This window comes from Triplophysa dalaica, chromosome 18 (assembly GCF_015846415.1).
Source record: "Triplophysa dalaica isolate WHDGS20190420 chromosome 18, ASM1584641v1, whole genome shotgun sequence".
NCBI classification, from domain to species: Eukaryota; Metazoa; Chordata; class Actinopteri; order Cypriniformes; family Nemacheilidae; genus Triplophysa; species Triplophysa dalaica.
Genome location: NC_079559.1, coordinates 18,539,252 through 18,557,390, shown reverse-complemented (window position 1 = coordinate 18,557,390; position 18,139 = coordinate 18,539,252). Strand labels below are relative to the sequence as shown.

At 44.1% G+C, this 18,139-nt stretch overlaps 1 protein-coding gene across 2 annotated transcripts in view; it reads right to left on the bottom strand.

The window, feature by feature from the left end:
- Window positions 1-15,045, bottom strand: part of bin3 (bridging integrator 3) — a 50,901-nt gene extending 35,856 nt beyond the window's left edge. Inside the window, exon 1 of one of the 2 annotated variants that reach the window (XM_056772486.1) lies at window positions 14,890-15,045. In XM_056772486.1, coding sequence (XP_056628464.1) covers window positions 14,890-14,897 — 8 coding nt within the window. In that variant the 5' untranslated portion in view covers window positions 14,898-15,045. The remainder of the gene's footprint in view (window positions 1-14,889) is intronic. The other variant, XM_056772485.1, reaches the window with a different exon arrangement.
- Window positions 15,046-18,139: the final 3,094 nt, after the last annotated feature.

Here is an 18,139-nt window from a genome sequence, read left to right as displayed (position 1 = left end):
GGAGCTGACAGTTCTGGGGTACCATTGATTACCATAGTAGAAAAGATATATGTATTTTGTTCTGTTGAGTTGCTAAAAGTGATTGTTGAACACAAAGAAAGATATTTGGAAGAATGTTAGCAACTCAACAAAACAAAATAAATATTTTTTCTACGATGGTAGTAAATGGTGCCCCAGAACTGTCAGCTGCTAACATTCTACCAAATATCTTTCTTTGTTTTCGACAGAACAAAGACAACTTGAGGGCTAGTAAATGAAGACAGAATTTTCATTTTTGTTTTAAAAAATCCCTATTTAATTATTAATGCAATTATTAAACAAAAATATTTGATATCTTAAACTACTGTCAGATATCAATAAGACAAACTAAAAATGCATACAGTTGAGCCATTTCCAGAAATACCACCATCCCAATTCAAGTCGAATTCACATTTGTCATGCCACTGTTATGCCTAAACCATCATGGAAAACTACAAGCTATCACCTAGTGAACTTTCTGAAGTTGTAAAGCTGACTCATCCAAGTTCACTACCGCAAAAATTACATAAACAGCTATCACTCAAAGCACGGCAAGGAAAGCTAAATGTGTGCTGACGTAGGAAGTTGCATTAGCAAGAGACCTGTTGTTTTGCCTTTGATTTCATCAGACAGGTGAGTTAATCCACACAAGCAAGGCATACCTACGGAGTATTGCTCAACTAGTTCTCTTAAACAAACAAGACAACTCATTTCACTGATGAAAGCCATCTGGTATTAAACAAAAGGTACTTAAAACATTTAGTAGCTTGGTAGAAATGAAGGGAGATAAACTGTAGTTTGTCAAACTATGTCCTATGTAACTTCCGCTCTTTGTGTGTTGATCTGTCTGGCTAGTAGCTAATAATATAACTTTATATTTTATTGAATTTATATTCACATTCATTTATAGTACTATTTTATTGTATAATAATTGTATTTGGTAAATTGTTCAACTGTTTGTATAACTGTGTCCATTTAAGTTTAGCCAAGTAACGGTTCTTCTACTGGTACCCCAAAATAGTACAAGATAGACATACTTTTAAATTTCTACCTAATGTAATTTACTTGCCATTTCTTTTGCTTGCTTTCAGAAATAATCTGAAATAATCTACAGGGACTCTATTATTTGCGGATGTGTACTGGAAGTTAAATTCGGGCCACAAAAGCACACATACAAAGTAAGATTGTTTTAATTGTTGCATTGAAACCGCCTTTTATTTACATGAGAAAACCAACAGTTAAATTTTAGATAATCTACACGCTACTACAAATTAAAGACACGTATTCGGGTTCCAGTAGCAATTTGGAAAAAATATGTTCAACCCGCCATTTGGTCAAAAAGGAGAATACCCAGCTGTTGGATTAAATGAACGCAAAAATGGTTTATATTTGACCCTCCATAGATTAAAATAACTCCCAGCATAAAGTTAATTTACAACTCAACGGTTGGGTTAGTCGCTTTTTGACCCAACGCTGTGTACTTTGGTTAGTTACTCAGCACTGCTTAAAGGGTTCCAGAAAAGTACAATCCAAATATTCAAGTTCTTGGAGCGCATTTCACAGATGATTGCTTCAATAACCTGGAAAATATCAAGACGGGCAATGCATGAAAGATTTGGTTAAAAAGTGTGGCCATTCCAAACATTACAACTTCGAATTGACAGGCGCTTCAGATTCGGAGCCTGTAAGTATATCGTCATTGTAAAAGACTTTGCTACGGACTAACACTGGTTGAGTTTGTTGTGTGTTTGTGATCTGCAAATGCAGACATGCGCGCAACGTGAAAAAAGACAACATAAGTCCTAATAATCAGTGAAAATGTTCAACTAGAAGCAAGAAATGTTGTGTTTATAATGGGATTTATTATCTTTGCTGAGTCGCGACGAGACGTGGCGTAACACTGGTTGATCAAGAAGGGCCAACGCACTCACGTTTTTTTATTATGTTACCAGTATTCGACCAATCACTACGCACTAACCAACTGGCCAATCATAGCACACCTGAGCTTTGTAACAAATCAGTGCGTTTCAGAGAGGCGGGACAAAGAGGAGTTACAAACATGCATGGTCTGTGAAAAATACAGTGTTTTTGAACCTTAAATCGTGTATACACAATACGATAATATTTGTTTTAGCCATGTCATTTGACCCCTTTAGACACAGAACCATGAAAAAGGTGAGAAACATTGAAGGACCATCCCACTATCTTCCCTCACAATGCAGACCTGTTAAGAAAGCCCAAAAACTAGGGCAAACAGACACCTGCAGTTTCTTCCCGCAGGCCATAACTCTTTTTGTATGGACAGCTCTCTCAACACCCCTTTGTACATACAACATTCACTTTTATTCAATTCGGCAACAAGACTTCGTAACACGCAATAATTTTGTATGTGTTGCACTATTGCATGTTACTTGACATTGCTTGTACTTTGTAAAAAATGTTTTTAAAGTCAATAAAAATAACTATATTGTCTTATCTACATATCTACAAATTAACAGAACAGTGTCACCAACATAAGAAAGCAAACAAGAACCTGCTTTAAGAAATAGTTCGCCCAAAAATTAGTTTTTCTCTTTAATCTGTGTGTAGATATACAGATGTGAAGAGGCGCTGTCTGTGCCAATGTTGACGTCAGAAAACACCATTTGTTCTCTCCTTTTTCTTAACTGAATGCAACGTGGGAAGTTTAAAAGAGATTTGCAATCTAAGACTAAGATTTTATGAATAAATACTTTGATCTGTTCCTCTCTCAAAACTATCACACAGCCTCAGTAAGCATGAAGTGATATACACTCCTTTATTGTCCTTTATGGAGCTCAGAATCTGCCAAAATTAACTTTTATAAACATAGAACATGAACATAGACAAAAACATTTGTTAAACTTCTCTTTATGTCCAAAAAAAGAAGAAAAGTCATAAAGTATTAAAATTGGTGGGTAAATAATGATTAATCTTTCCTTTTTTGGTGTACTACTTATTCAAAGTCTATAAACATCAATGACCAAATGAACACTAATTCTGTGGGGTAGTTAATGTGATCTGCATTGAGTCAATCTGTACTGTGGGAATCCAAGGCTGAGGTTCTTCGCAGAGCCATTTTTACATACGCCCTTATACAAGTATAGTTAAACTGAAGGAACCGATCCCATGCTCTGCAAGGTCACAGTAAATAAATGAAAAAAAAAAGTTACACTGTTTTTAAGGTATGCATTTTTACACGCGTGGGGTGCGTTGTTATTGCTGTAGCACTTCAATTGATTGAATGAAGAATGGATTTGGTAGATTTGGTTGTATTCAGTAAAGTCTTTAGAGTAAACAATGTAAATCTGTACACCAGTGCCTTTTTAAAACTCCAAACAGCAATTAATAAAAAAAAGGCGCTTTTAATGACTAGATATGGTTCTATGAATTTAAGATCAATTCACTAATTTGTCATTAAAGATATTTAAGGGATTATGGGAAAATACCAGGGGTTTAATAAAAGAACTTCCTGTCTGTAGTGTGGTGAAACAGATGAGGAATTATTATTTCTGGACCACAAGGTTCACAATAGTATCCTGTGTGGTATTAGGTCATTTTGGTTTGCAAATGTGTGCATGATATCATTATAAAGAAACTATCACTGCTGATATAAAAACATATTATGTCATGCCTCTGGATGTCAAAATGACTCATAATGACGGGCAATTAAATCAAACTTCCATTTTAATCTGTTAATTATAATGTATATCCAAACTCATATTAGACATGATCATGTTGTGTCTGCATGCCGATGAGCATATTTATTAAATGTTTTGTTGAAAGTTTGTATAGTAAGAAACGGTCATTAAAAACGTATTTAAGCAATTTAATAACGTTTCTTAAAGTATGATGTTTGTACAACAAATGCGAATCGTGTACTTACTAGTAGTTTATTTTTGTAATAGTATAGTGAACTGTAATAAACTTCAGTATGCTGTAGTATTAGATATAGTAATTGGATTAACTGTAGTACTGTAGTGTACATTTAGTATGGTTAAGACTAAAAAACTAGGGAAGCACCGTACATTTTGGCAGAAAAGAAAAGTGTTGTTAAAATCCACAAGTCTAACAGGTCTCAAGAGAGAAGTCATTCAGGCATCTATCTGCTTCAAACAGTAAGTTTTTGTTCCTATAATTTGCACATTCATAAATATCTACATACTAGTGATGCACGGATTGCGGTTATATCCGCGGGCGCTGCAGATAGTAAAAGTGTTTATTCAAAACCAGCCTAAGATCAGCGTATTATTTATCAGAGATTTACAAATGAGCTCTGTTACAAATGAATGATCCACTGACATCATGCTTAGAAACAAAGAATTCGAGTAAATAATGTGATTATCGGGTGCGGATATCTAGAGATATCAGAGAAAATTATAGGTACAGGTGGGTAGCAGGTGGATAATTTGTTTGAAGAAGGGGATTCAGGTGACATTTGAGCTGATTCACGCATTTCTACTACATACTGTACCTATATCGACAATGGTTTAGCGATATGGCCTATAATGTAATGTTAAACCAAACCAAAACGACCAATTATCAGGCAATATCGATAATATATGCACATCCCTATCAAAATGACCAATTATCAGGCAATAGCGATATGGTCGATAACATAACGTACATCCCAATCAAAATGTCCAAATATTGGGCAATAGCGATATGGCCTATAATATAATGTAAATTCATACCAAAAGGACCAATTATCGGGCAATATCAATATGGTCGATAATAAAACGTACATCCCTTTCAAAATGACCAATTATAGGGCAATATCGATAACATATGCACATCCCTATCAAAATGACCAATTATCAAGCAATAGCGATATGGTCGATAACATAACGTGCATCCCAATCAAAATGTCCAAATATTGGGCAATAGAGATATGGGCTATAATATAATGTAAATTCATACCAAAATGACCAATTATCGGGCAATATGGTCGATAATATAACATACATCCCTATCAAAATGAATAATTATCGGGCAATATTGATATGGTCTATAATATAACATACATTCCAATCAAAATGTCAAAATATTTGGCAATAGCGATATGGCCTATAATATAAATCCATACCAAAACGACCAATTATCAGGCAATAGCAATATGGTCGATAATAAAAAGTGCAGCCCCATCAAAATGACCAATTATCGGCCAATATTGATAAAGTTGATAATGTAACGTACATCCCTATCAAAATGACCAATTATTGGGCAATATCGATTAGGGATGCTTTTTCCTTGCCGATACGATTCTGATATCTGGATTCTGGGTATCGGCCGATCCATCCTAAAGTTAAAAAAAAGAGTTATGGTGTATGAAGACGCATAACATAGACTGCTTCAAGTGCTTGAATCTAAAAACGTTACACTCGGCGAGTACAGTCTCCGGCAAAATGCATTTTAAACAAAACAACAGTCTATTATCTAGTGATTATGAGGAATATTGAAAACTTTGGAACGAGTGACGTCCTGACTGTTCCTGGACACACGCGTGCTGGATTGAGATTGACAGATGACCGCACCAGCGGAGGTCAGAGTTTTTTTATTTGCGCTTTATTGGTTTATTCCTCACATAAAGCTATCAAAATACATAACATCGAATACATTGCATGACAACTTTTATGGTAATTTCCTGATAGTTAATCCTTTTTGAAGCTGTAGAGAAACATCCACGGGTATCGCAACGGATCAGACTGAAGAGAACCCGTCAGTCTGATACCCGATCCAGCAAAAAAGACCTGTATCGGCCCCAATTCCGATCTGAAGATCGGATCGGTGCATCCATAATATCGATATGGTCGATAAATAACAGAAATCCCTATCAAAATGACCAATTATTGGGGAATATCGATATGGTCAATAATATAAAGTACATCCCGATCAAAATTACCAATTATAAGTGAATAGGATATGGCCGATAATCTAACGTTCATCACTATCAAAATGACCAATTATCAGGTAATAGCGATATGGCCAATAATATAATGTGCATCCATAGTATAGAAAACACTATAGTGCCTAGGAATGTTACTACACCTTACAAAATAAATACTAAAAGTACTACATTTAATATACTGTTCCGCATTCATTCTATTTAGCAGTTTTGGAAAAAATAAATGCTAGGAATAAGTTTACTTTTAAATGTAAAACGTCTTGGTTACGTATGTAACCTCAGTTCCCTGATGGAGGGAACGAGACGTTGTGTCGAGAACGACAGATGGGGTTCGCTCCTGAGAACCTATCAACTCTGACTACTATAGAAAAGGCCAATGAAATTTGGCGAATGAAATTTGCATGCCGGGCTCCGCCCCCGGATATCCGGTATAAAAGGACGCCGGCGTGCAGCATTCATTTACCTCTTGTTCTGAAGAGCCTGAGAGCCTCTCACAACTACAACAGAAACGATACAAGTTTGTGGCATAAGGGACACAACGTCTCGTTCCCTCCATCAGGGAACTGAGGTTACATACGTAACCAAGACGTTCCCTTTCTGTCGGTCTCTCGACGTTGTGTCGAGAACGACAGATGGGGTTATCAATGGAAAACGCCACAAACGTGTATCGCGTCACAACCTCAGCGAAGCGACGGTAACAAGCCGGGGCGTGTCAGCTCGACGCTTTCGTGAAACTTGTAACCTTCCAGTGTGGTGGTCGGGGGGTTCCAGAGCTTTCTGGGAGAAAGATGGGGACAGCCCTGACCGGTAACCTTTCACGGACGGGGCCTTAGCTCTCTACAGGCGAGAGGCCGTCCGGCTCGGGTTTACACCGGGAAAAGCGCAACTCTTAATCAGAGAAGCGCTGCAGAGGCCACCTCCTACCCGTGGGGAGGAAAATGGTGGAGATATGATATGGTCTCGTCCTTGGAGGAGAACGCATGGAACGGGCGGACTGGGTAGTACCGCGAGGTGGAGGTCCACCTGGGGAAGCTCATGGGTTACCAAGCTTGGGAACCATAGTCATGAGGGTATGGCAGACGGAACAGCCCTCGGAGGGGGTGTTACTGCGTCTGATAGCACAGGTCCGGTTAGAACTATGTGAGATAGGTCATAAGGTTTCCCGGCCTAAGGGGGAAGGCTGCTCTGCCCAGCCAACCCCCAGGAGTGCTTGCTTAGTGATGGAAGGAATGCCTGTTCTTAACCAGGGTGTGGGTAAGAAAGAAGGCTGGTGAGGTCCCAATTTTCTTAGCCAGAATGGGTAAGAAGAAAAGGGGATAGATAGCACACTGACCCAACCTCGGGGAGGGTGGGAAGGTGCTTTCGCAGGCATACGCCCTCCCGGATGTCACTCCTACATGTCGCCACGTAGGACGTGAGCTGATACCGGGTTTACGCGAAGATTGTAAAACCTTGCGAAGGTGGTGGGCGTAGCCCAACCCGCAGCTCTACAAATGTCTGCCAGAGACGCGCCTCTGGCCAGTGCCCATGAAGTGGCTATACCCCGAGTAGAGTGAGCCGTAACCGCCAATGGGCATGGCAAATTCTGAGATCGGTATGCGGTAGTAACGGCATCTACGATCCAGTGCGCTAGTCTCTGTTTGGAGACAGCCTTCCCCTTCTGCTGTCCTCCGAAACAGACAAAGAGCTGATCAGAACTGCGGAAGCTCTGAGTGCGGTCCAAGTAGAGGCGCAGAGCGCGTACTGGACACAACACGGACCGGGTTGGGTCTTGCTCCCCGGTGGGGAGCGCCTGCAAGTTCACCACTTGGTCCCGAAAGGGAGTAGTGGGAACTTTGGGCACGTATCCGGGCCTGGGTCTCAGGCGAACGTGAGAGTAGCCAGGGCCGAAATCAAGGCAGTCCGGGGACACAGAGAATGCATGGAGATCCCCTATCCTCTTAAAGGATGCGAGCGCCACAAGAAGAACCGTCTTAGTCGTTAGGTGAGTAAGATCGGAAGCTTCAAGGGGCTCAAAGGGGGGCTCGGCTAGGCCCCTCAAGACCACGTTAAGGTCCCATGAGGGTATGGAGCGGAGACGAGGCGGGTTGCGTCGTCTTGCGCCCCTTAGGAACCTAGTGACCAGGTCGTGTTGCCCTAGAGACCTTCCGAGCACTGAATCGTGATGAGAGGCGATAGCGGCTACATACACCTTCAGTGTGGAAGGGGAGATGTTAGTCTCCAGTCTCTGTTGTAGAAAGGACAACACGATCCCGACCGAGCATCTCTGTGGGTCTTCTCCTTGGGAGAGACACCAGGATGAGAAGAGGCGCCATTTGTAGGCGTATAACCGCCTAGTGGATGGCGCCCGTGCCTGTAAGATGGTTTCAGCCACAGCGGGGTGTAACCTACTCAGGGTCTCCTCGTCCCGTCCAGGGACCAGACATGGAGGTTCCAGAGGTCTGGCCTGGGATGCCAGAACGTGCCCATCCCCTGAGAGAGCAGGTCCTCTGTCAGGGGAATGGGCCAGGGGGGAGTTGTTGTCAAGAGCATCAGCTCCGAGAACCAAGTGCGGTTGGGCCAGTAGGGCGCAACCAGTAACACCTGTTGCTCCTCTTCCCTGACCTTGCACAGGGTCTGTGCACAGGGTCTGTGCAAGGAGGCTCACTGGGGGGAAGGCGTACTTCCGCTTGTCTCGTGGCCAGTTGTGCGCCAGGGCATCCATGCCGAGGGGGGCCTCGGTCAGGGCGTACCAAAGCGGACAATGGGTGGTGTCGCGGGAGGCAAAGAGGTCTATCTGTGCCTGTCCGTACCGCACCCAAATAAGCTGGACTGCACGAGGGTGGAGTCGCCACTCTCCGCAGGGAGTGTACTGTCGAGAGAGCGCGTCGGCTGTCTCGTTCAGTACGCCTGGGATGTAGGTGGCACGCAGGGAGCGGGTCACCTGCTGACTCCACAGGAGGAGGCGTCGGGCAAGTTGTGATAGTTGCCGTGAGCGCACGCCACCCTGGCGATTGATGTACGCTACGGCTGTGGTACTGTCCAGGCGAACCAGTACGTGCTGACCTTGCACTAGAGGCCGGAGCCTTCTCAGTGCAAGCAGTACAGTCCACAACTCTAGGCAATTGATGTGCCAGCGCAGTTGGGGGCCCGTCCAGCGCCCCGCTACCGCGTGCCCGTTGCACACTGCACCCCAACCCTGCAGCGAGGCGTCCGTCGTCACCACGACGTGCCTCGTGGGCAGCCCGAGGGGAACCCCAGCTCGGAGAAAGGTCATGGAAGACCAAGGGGTTAGGGTGCTTCGACATACAGGCGTTACCACCATACGCCTGCTGCCGGTGTGCCACGCCGTCCTCGGAACTCGACTCTGTAGCCAGTGTTGGAGCGGTCTCATGTGCATCAATCCGAGGGGTGTTATAGCCGCGGAAGATGCCATGTGTCCCAGGAGCCTCTGAAATAGTTTCAGGGGGACCGCCGATTGCTTGAACTGGTCCAAGCAATCCAAGACTGACTGGGCGCGTGCTGCGGACAGCTGCGCCGACATGGTGACAGAGTTGAGTTCCATACCGAGAAAGAGGATCGTCTGCACTGGGGAGAGTTTGCTCTTTTCTCGGTTGACCTGAAGGCCCAATCGGTCTAGGTGCCGGAGCACCATGTCCCTCTGTGTACACAACAGATCCCGCGAGTGCGCCAAGATAAGCCAGTCGTCGAGATAGTTGAGTATTCGCACACCTCTCTCCCGGAGAGGAGCGAGGGCGGCCTCCACGATCTTCGTGAAGACTCGTGGAGACAGGGACAGACCGAAGGGGAGGACTTTGTACTGATATGCTCGACCCTCGAAAGCGAACCGTAGGAACGGTCGGTGTCGAGGAAGAATCGAGACATGAAAGTAAGCGTCCTTCAGGTCGATTGCCACGAACCAATCCTGACACCTGATAGATGTCAGGATGCGCTTCTGGGTTAGCATCTTGAAGGGCAGCTTGTGAAGGTGCCTGTTCAGGATACGTAGGTCCAGAATAGGGCGCAACCCTCCGTCTTTCTTGGGAACGATGAAAACCGGGCTGTAAAACCCGCTGAACATCTCGGCTAGTGGGACGGACTCGATCGCCTGTTTCGCCAGGAGGGTGGATACCTCTGCCCGAAGCACAGAGGCGTCTCTGCCTCTGAGAGAGGGGGAGAAGATGCCCCGGAACTTGGGAGGGGCCCTGGCGAACTGGATCGAGTAGCCGAGACGGACCGTCCGCATTAGCCACCGAGACAGTGTGGGCAACCTTAGCCAAGCTCCCAGGGACTGTGACAGGGGGACCAAGGGGACGGCCTGTTTCACCATTCCCACGGAGGGTGGTTCGTTGGCGGGTGGAGTCAACCGTGTGTCGCCGGGGCTTCCCCGGGGGGATGGTTGGCTCCACCTGTTTTCCTGCCTGGCGGGACAACGGCACGCACTGTCGGGTCGAGAGTGGTGGCAGCTGTCGGATGTGTGCGGCCTCACACCTCGCCAGGGTGTGAGGTCGGAACGCCGAGCACAGTCCGGGGGAGTGTGCGAAAGGCTGGGGTGAACGCGCGGGGGAAACAACTCTCTTTGTGAGCAAGTGGGCGCCAGGCCCTGATAAGGGCCCAGCTTTGGAAACGAGGCAGGATTCGTCCCATACCGACCTGTCAGAGGTGGAACTGTGACGGTCGGGCCAGATGTTGCTTTCCCCGGCGTCTTCTCGTCAGGGGCGCTTCCTGGAAGGCTGCTGGCGAGGAGGGGGCCTAGCCTTCGGAGTCCTCTTCCGGGGTGCAGCCTGGGGGTGCGCCTTAACCGGTGTCGGGTTCGAAGAGGCCCTGGGCTGTCGGGGAGCAGGAGGTGCGCGGGAAGTCGAAGGCCGGGGGGCCGTCGATTCACGGCGCGGTAGAATGTGGCTTATCGCCTCAGTCTGCTCCTTGACCGCCGAGAACTGCTGTGCGAAGCTCTCGACGGTGTCCCCGAACAGCCCACCCTGCGAGATGGGTGCGTCGAGAAAGCGTACTTTGTCGGCGTCACTCATACTCGCAAGGTTAAGCCAGAGGTGTCTCTCCTGGACCACCAGAGTGGACATCGTCCGACCCAGGGCCCGCGCCGTCACCTTAGTCGCCCTTAGAGCGAGGTCAGTGGCGGCGCGGAGTTCCTGCATGACACCCGGGTCGGCCCTACCCTCGTGGAGTTCTCTCAACGCCTTGGCCTGATGGACCTGCAGGATGGCCATGGCGTGGAGAGAGGAGGCAGCCTGGCCCGCAGCACTGTAAGCCTTTGCCACCAGAGAAGCAGAAGTCTTACAGGCTTTGGACGGGAGACGAGGTCGGGTCCTCCAGGTGGCAGCCGCTTGCGGGCATAGGTGCACAGCAATGGCACGCTCCACCTGGGGGACTTCGACGTAGCCCCTGGCTGCCCCACCATCGAGGGAGGTGAGGGAGGCGGAGCTGGTCTGCGAGGAACGAGCCGTGAGAGGGGCGCTCCAGGTCCGACACAGCTCCTCATGCACCTCCGGGAAAAATGGAACCGGGGGTGGGCGTGGCTTGACACCACGTTCCGACCCCAGGAACCAAGTATCCAACCGCGAGCGTTGGGGTAGAGGCAATGGCGTACATTGCAGCCCAATGCTGGCGGCAGCCCGGGTTAGCATGACCGACATCTCGACTTCTGCTTCCTCCTGAGCTCTACCCCCCGGGGGGGGGAGTTCGGAATCTTCATTGTCGGATGTCGGCATCTCTCCCTCCGATGCTGCGATCGACATCTCATCCGCTCTGCGATCCGTTGCCGAATGCGCAGAGGAGGATCCAGACGGTGTGCCACCGCTGGGTGGGGAATGGCCAAAAGAGCGTGCTGGGGTGCGAGCGGCCCGTGAGCGCTTGGCTGGCGGGTTTGCGTCCGCAGAAGTCCCCAAATCACTAACGCCGCTAACCGGTCCGGAGATCTGGGTTTTAGCCACAGATGTCACGGCCCGGGTAGCAGACGAAATGTTGGCTGGTTCCTGTAGGAAGACAGCCAACCGTGACCGCAACTTTTGCATGACGATCTGCCCGCAGTGCGGGCAAGATGCGTCACTGAACGCTGCCTCGGCGTGCTGGACGCCCAGACACCTAATACAGCGCTCGTGTCCATCCCCCTCCTCGATGAGGGTACCGCACCCAAGAGAACAGCGGGACATGCCACGCTGTAGAGTTGTTAGTCCTGAAAAGGACTTTTGTAGAAATAGCTCTGACACCACTGGAGCCGCCGAGACACCCAGGGGAAGATCGCTGCAGGAGGGACGATCCGCTGGGACAGGTCTTAGATCCGGCAGTGTAGTTGTAGGAAGAAAAAACTTCAGTTTTTGTATTCATGAGTCGATGGCTCTGAAGAACAAAAGGTAAATGAATGCTGCACGCCGGCGTCCTTTTATACCGGATATCCGGGGGCGGAGCCCGGCATGCAAATTTCATTCGCCAAATTTCATTGGCCTTTTCTATAGTAGTCAGAGTTGATAGGTTCTCAGGAGCGAACCCCATCTGTCGTTCTCGACACAACGTCGAGAAACCGACAGAAAGGGAACTAAAATTGTCCATTAGGCAAATCTTTCAGTGAATCATCCAATTGATTTGAAGAATGTGTCTATACGTATGACTCACAGAATTATTAACTCGCGATGCACCCTACTAATATAAGACTAATATAAACATGTCAAAGAAGAAATGTGCCAAAGAAGAAATCTCAAAAGTTTAAGAGCTAATGTCCTAACTCCAAGATCTATAATCTGAATTGAAGACTGGATTGATTGCCCAACTGATCTCTAGAAATTAAATACAGGGCAACATTAATCCTTCTGTGAGAAAAAGACAGGCTTTCATGTTAATCTAAACAAAGTCCTCTCCCTTCACATGCACACAGAATCATGAACAGTGCCCTATTCTGTAATCTAAGGCCTTACGCTATCAGCATGATCACATACGCGAGAGACAGAAGTAATGACAGAGGTACAAACAAAGCTCCGTTCAGACTTGGAGAAAAAAGATCACGTAGAGAAGAGGCAAACTTGACTCACGCTACAGATCAGACCGAGTGGAGAACTCTGCTAACGAAAGCTCTATCCGGTGCGCCTGCAGTTTTATACTCCGGGATCTTATCTCCGCTCAGCAGCACAGAGACTTGGTTGACAACCAGGGAACGACAATTATTGCCACGATGACCCGAGTGTCAGAATGACAACGTCATTCTATCTTGCAAGAGTCCCTGGCATGAATGCAATGGTCAGCCTGCTTCATAAAGGCTCCTTTCAACAAGAGCTTATTCAGGCCTTCACCCTGACGCTAAGCACACTGGAGTGGAAGCGTCCTCTGCAAGGCGCTGACCTTTCAGTCGGGTCCTGTGACGTGTTTCCAATTTCCACATCCTAGAAGTCAAAGCTCTGGACATGCAAATTGTAGAATGTCTCACAAGAGCACAAAGAAAAAGCCAGAAAGCAGTCTCGCCTCTGCTCTGGAAAAGTGACGTTTCGTCCAGTCTGTGGCGTCCGCATGTAGAAACACTTCAAGAGTGAAAGGCAGGGGGCAACTTTATGAATTAAGATATTATCAAATTTTTTACATGCAAGGAATCATTCTAGCATCACACAGACAAAGCAAATGTGGCCTAAGTGTTCTAATAACTATTCTTGGTGTATAACCCTATAAATTGTGTTCATTAAAAGACAACATTGTCTACATCTTTTCATGTTGTCAAAAGCCCTGTGTTTAGTCTTGACCAGACGCCACATTGCAAGTCTTGATAAAGGTATTTGTGATGTTTGAATTAGTTGCTTTATTCCAAAACCAAACACATCTTTGTATTTCTTAAAATCGTATTATAAAAACATGTATTTTTATTTATAGTTTTAATTGTCTGATTGTAGATTAAACCTGATTGCACATAGAAACATTAATTTACAAGATTCAAAAGTAATTTTGAGTGTTTTCTAAAATGCGGCAGCGTTTACATTTATTTTATTATTCTACATAACACTAACATAAGTGTGTCAAAAAAGGTGGAAAATAACAAAAAGCAGCACACAAAAAATCCACGAAACTTTGTGATGTAACAGTGATGCTTTTCCCCAGTTCACTTACAAATTGATACACATGACACACAAAAAAGCCAATCAAATACTTGGTCGACAGAAACGTAGAGACATAATAGAATCACACTATGTTCAAGAACAATAAAGATAAATCCCTTCTTATAATACAGTCCTTAAAAGAACAGTATATTGGTTTCTAGTTAGTAGTTTTTAAAAAACAAACTACAAAAGTTTTTATTAGAAGGTATGGTAGGACATCAGACCATAAGCCCCACAGCAATATATTTTAAAAGCAAGAACTGAATGTAATGAGCTCATACTCTGTAATGAACTGTATTGAGTGCTTATACATGTTTATTGAAATGCAGCAAACACTACACTGACATCCACAACAGCACAATGTCATTATAAATATGCAAAAAACTACAAACATTTAAATAACACTTTGGAGACTTCAGTGTTTAAGAACTGAACCACAGTACTAAGAATGTAAACATGCCTTAGAGGACTTCTGTAAGGAAAAGAAACTAAGCTAACTAGCTAACTCGAGAAGAAAACTAACTAAAATAAGATAATTAAAAGAAAACCCTAGAATTGTGTCTACATAGAATCACAAACACCCCATAACCCGCTAATTTTTCGACGATTAAAAGATTCGTTAAATAGTTTTAAACTGTAAAACTACTTAGCGAGTTCGCTAGCTAGCAGTCAACAACTGTTTCAAAACTCGTCAGCATCCTAACAAGGCGTCATTTTCTTTGGTTCAGTTTAAACGTTCGCATCGGATGTAAAGCTTGACGATGCAGTCTAGGTAGGCAGCACGCTGGGTTTCGGTACACAAACACCGACATTGAACGCTGTCAGAAAACTAACGAATAACTGTCATTTGTCACCGAATAAATCAGTCCTCATACATACCAGCTCATTTTGCGCTCCAATTTAATCCAAATCAGTCGAAATATACTGGTTTTGATTTAAGAACATTGCCTTTTCATAGCCTTTGAGAGCCGAAGAGCGAGCAGGAAGTAGAGAAGTTTGTTTGAAGTCAGAGGTCGCGAGGATTTAAACTACGGCAAGCTAAGAGGTCAAACTGAAGCCGCGCAACAGGTACTGCTGTAGGCAAACTGTTATTATAATGCATTTGAACCGCAAACAAACGTTGTAATCTCACCAGTTTACTTTCTGCTTAGATTACCTGCTATCCTCACATTAATAAATACAATTAGGGAATGGCATTTAAAAAAAGATTTAGTGGCTATACAATTCGGGTTGCCAATCCCGTATATTGAGCCTGCCTGATTCGTCCCATACGTGACTTCCCATGTCTTGTTTATTGACTGCTCCGCGGATTGAAGCAACAGCAGCAGCAGTGGTGGTTATCAAGACACGTGAGAATGCTATAAACGACACCTGTCATTTTATCACAGCCCACTGACGCGCATCAGTTTACATTAAATGCGGCTTTGTTTCTGAATCTGCAAAGCATGCATTACAGCAACGCTCACTCGGACCTCCGCGTCACGCACTCTCGCATCCAAGCGCGCGCACACACTCAAATACTGAGAGGCGAGCGCAAAGCAGTTTTGCGGTGTTTACCCTTCTTTTTGACCGAAAAGCGCACAGCAACAAGAATGTAGTTTGTCTGTACATAGGCTATGCATATGGTTTATTACCCAGACGGACATGTAGCCTAGCCTACTATTTTACTAATTTGTGTCAGAAACGGAAAGTATGTAAATGAGAACGGCTTTATTGTGCATCTAGTTGTGCTAAAATGTCAAAATACTCTACAGTACTGTATGTAACCATTCAGACAGAGCAATGACGTCATGCATACGCTTACTATCACTGCTGCTGCACAGGTCAAGTTTTGTCCCATATTTCATAGTGACAGCTGGCAACCCCATTATGAATTGTGATAGCCGACTTTGTTGGCCACTCAGTTTGCTTTTGAAAATTTCATAATTGCCTACCTGTCCTATCAATGCTTTTTATATTATGCATGATATAATTCTTTACTAAATGTCATAGTTGTACACAAAAATTACACAGTGGATTCAGTTGTATTTTATTCATTTGTGTATTCAAGTACGCATCAACGGGAAAACATGTATTTTACAACAAAATGCGAACTCAAGAGAACATTTCCTCCCCACAAAACATCAATTATTTCTTCAAACAATTAAATATTTTAACACGTGACCTTATTATAAGGCAATGGAAGTATATCGGAGGTAAAAATGTCTGGTGAGATTGAACCCACAGTTTTATCCTTTATACTCACAAAAGTGATCACTTTCTATGTGCCTCCATATGAGAAGAGACATGCAAGACATGCAGTAAGATGTGGATACCAAAATATTGGCCAAGATGACCATATGATAAATTATTTATCTGCACATTGTAAACCGTAAACATTACTGAACAGCTCAGTACCTTGAAATTGAATGGACATCAATAAGGAAAACTTCATTAATTTCTGAAGTCATTGACCATGTATAGCACAGTGGACATTTGCAATCGTATGTTAGTGAATCAGTCATATTGACGGACTGACAGAGAGCAAAAGAATCAGGTAAACAGTGAATCAGTGTTGTGAAACAGGGCCTGCTTCAGAGCTGACTGGGGTCACATTTACATTTCTGTGGTGTCCTCTGTGCATATTGTTCCAGGGCAGCTGAGCCTGCATCCCGCTTGGCACAAACAAGGCTGTTCCTTCTGGCTCTGATCCAAAGGCAGACAGTGAACACTCATGCCGAATCTGTGACGTCGGGGGAGTAGAGTTGTGAGACTTGTAGCGATATCTGTATTTCTATTTATCAGACCACCTAGTAAAGCTCTGAATGAAACAACTGCTCAGGCTCTTCAAATAACAGCAAATTAATTATTACTTATTATATTCAGACGAAATTAAACAAGACAAGATAAAAATCAACGTTTCTTTCTGAAGCAGGGCATTACGTTTCACTGATAGTGTATAGTGCTTAGTTACATGGTCAGCACACAAGACAATTCATTTTTTTTGGCAATTCTTGAATGGTCCCAGACATTTAAAAAGAGGGTGGAAAATCCGGAAATGGAAGAACTCAAGCACAGATATACAGGTGCATGCATGCATGCTCAAACACACACACCACGTACACACAAGTTCTCCGGAGGTCACGATTGCTTGTTTCTTTACAGAACTTGGTGTGAGGAAGACTTTTATTAGCTAATAAAATTTATCAGAGTTAATATGAATATGATGTTTTGACTTGTTTTAGCATATAGACGGTTATGGTTATTTCATTTAAATGCCACGATTTTTAATCTTAACAACTTTCCATAACACAGCTTTTAAAAGAAACACCATTTTCTTTAAAACCTCTGTATTCCATACATCAGAGTTTGAATTTGCTCAAACACACACACACGTATACACAACTCCACAGGGTCTGATCTGTGAGAACTGCCTTTGCTATTTTTACTGCTGCAGTTTGGCGCTGCATTACGATGTATCTTGGCACAGAAAGAAAAAAAATCAGCCAGAAGCTGTTTTCGTGTATATCCCTATTTTAAATACAATACTGTTTAAACCATATGTGCCTTAGATATGGAGATATCTCTCTAATAACGAAAAAAAAGCAGAGGAGGGACCTTGAAGATACATGCTCCTGAACCTGTCTACTGACACAACTTAACATTTACACTCTCCAACAGGAAACCAACCCATCCTCTCTGCAACATTTCCCTTCAGTTACAGTAAGAGAGGCTACAAACTTACTTGTGTACACAATCCTGACATTAAAGGCCATATCGATGCATTATTCAAGTCAATAATGTCAATGCATACATTGAAAATCCCTGTTTAGCTTTCGGCAAATTTCAACTGTATGTAGATGAGTTTCCAGATCAATATTAGATTTGTACAATTTTAGTTTTTACCCCAGATAAATATAACATTTAAACTCTTAACTCAGCTGCAAGGAAAATAACCTGATAAACATCTATGTGTAAGTGCTATAAGCGCTGCATCTTTTTTACCAGGACATTTTGCACATTTATTTTAGTGGTCAAATCACTGTCAGCTATTTATAGCCATAACTCTAATCATAATTAAAAACCTTAACAAATGCCCTCACCAGGAGGTAAAACAATAGGAATACTGCCTGAAGAAATGTCACAGAAG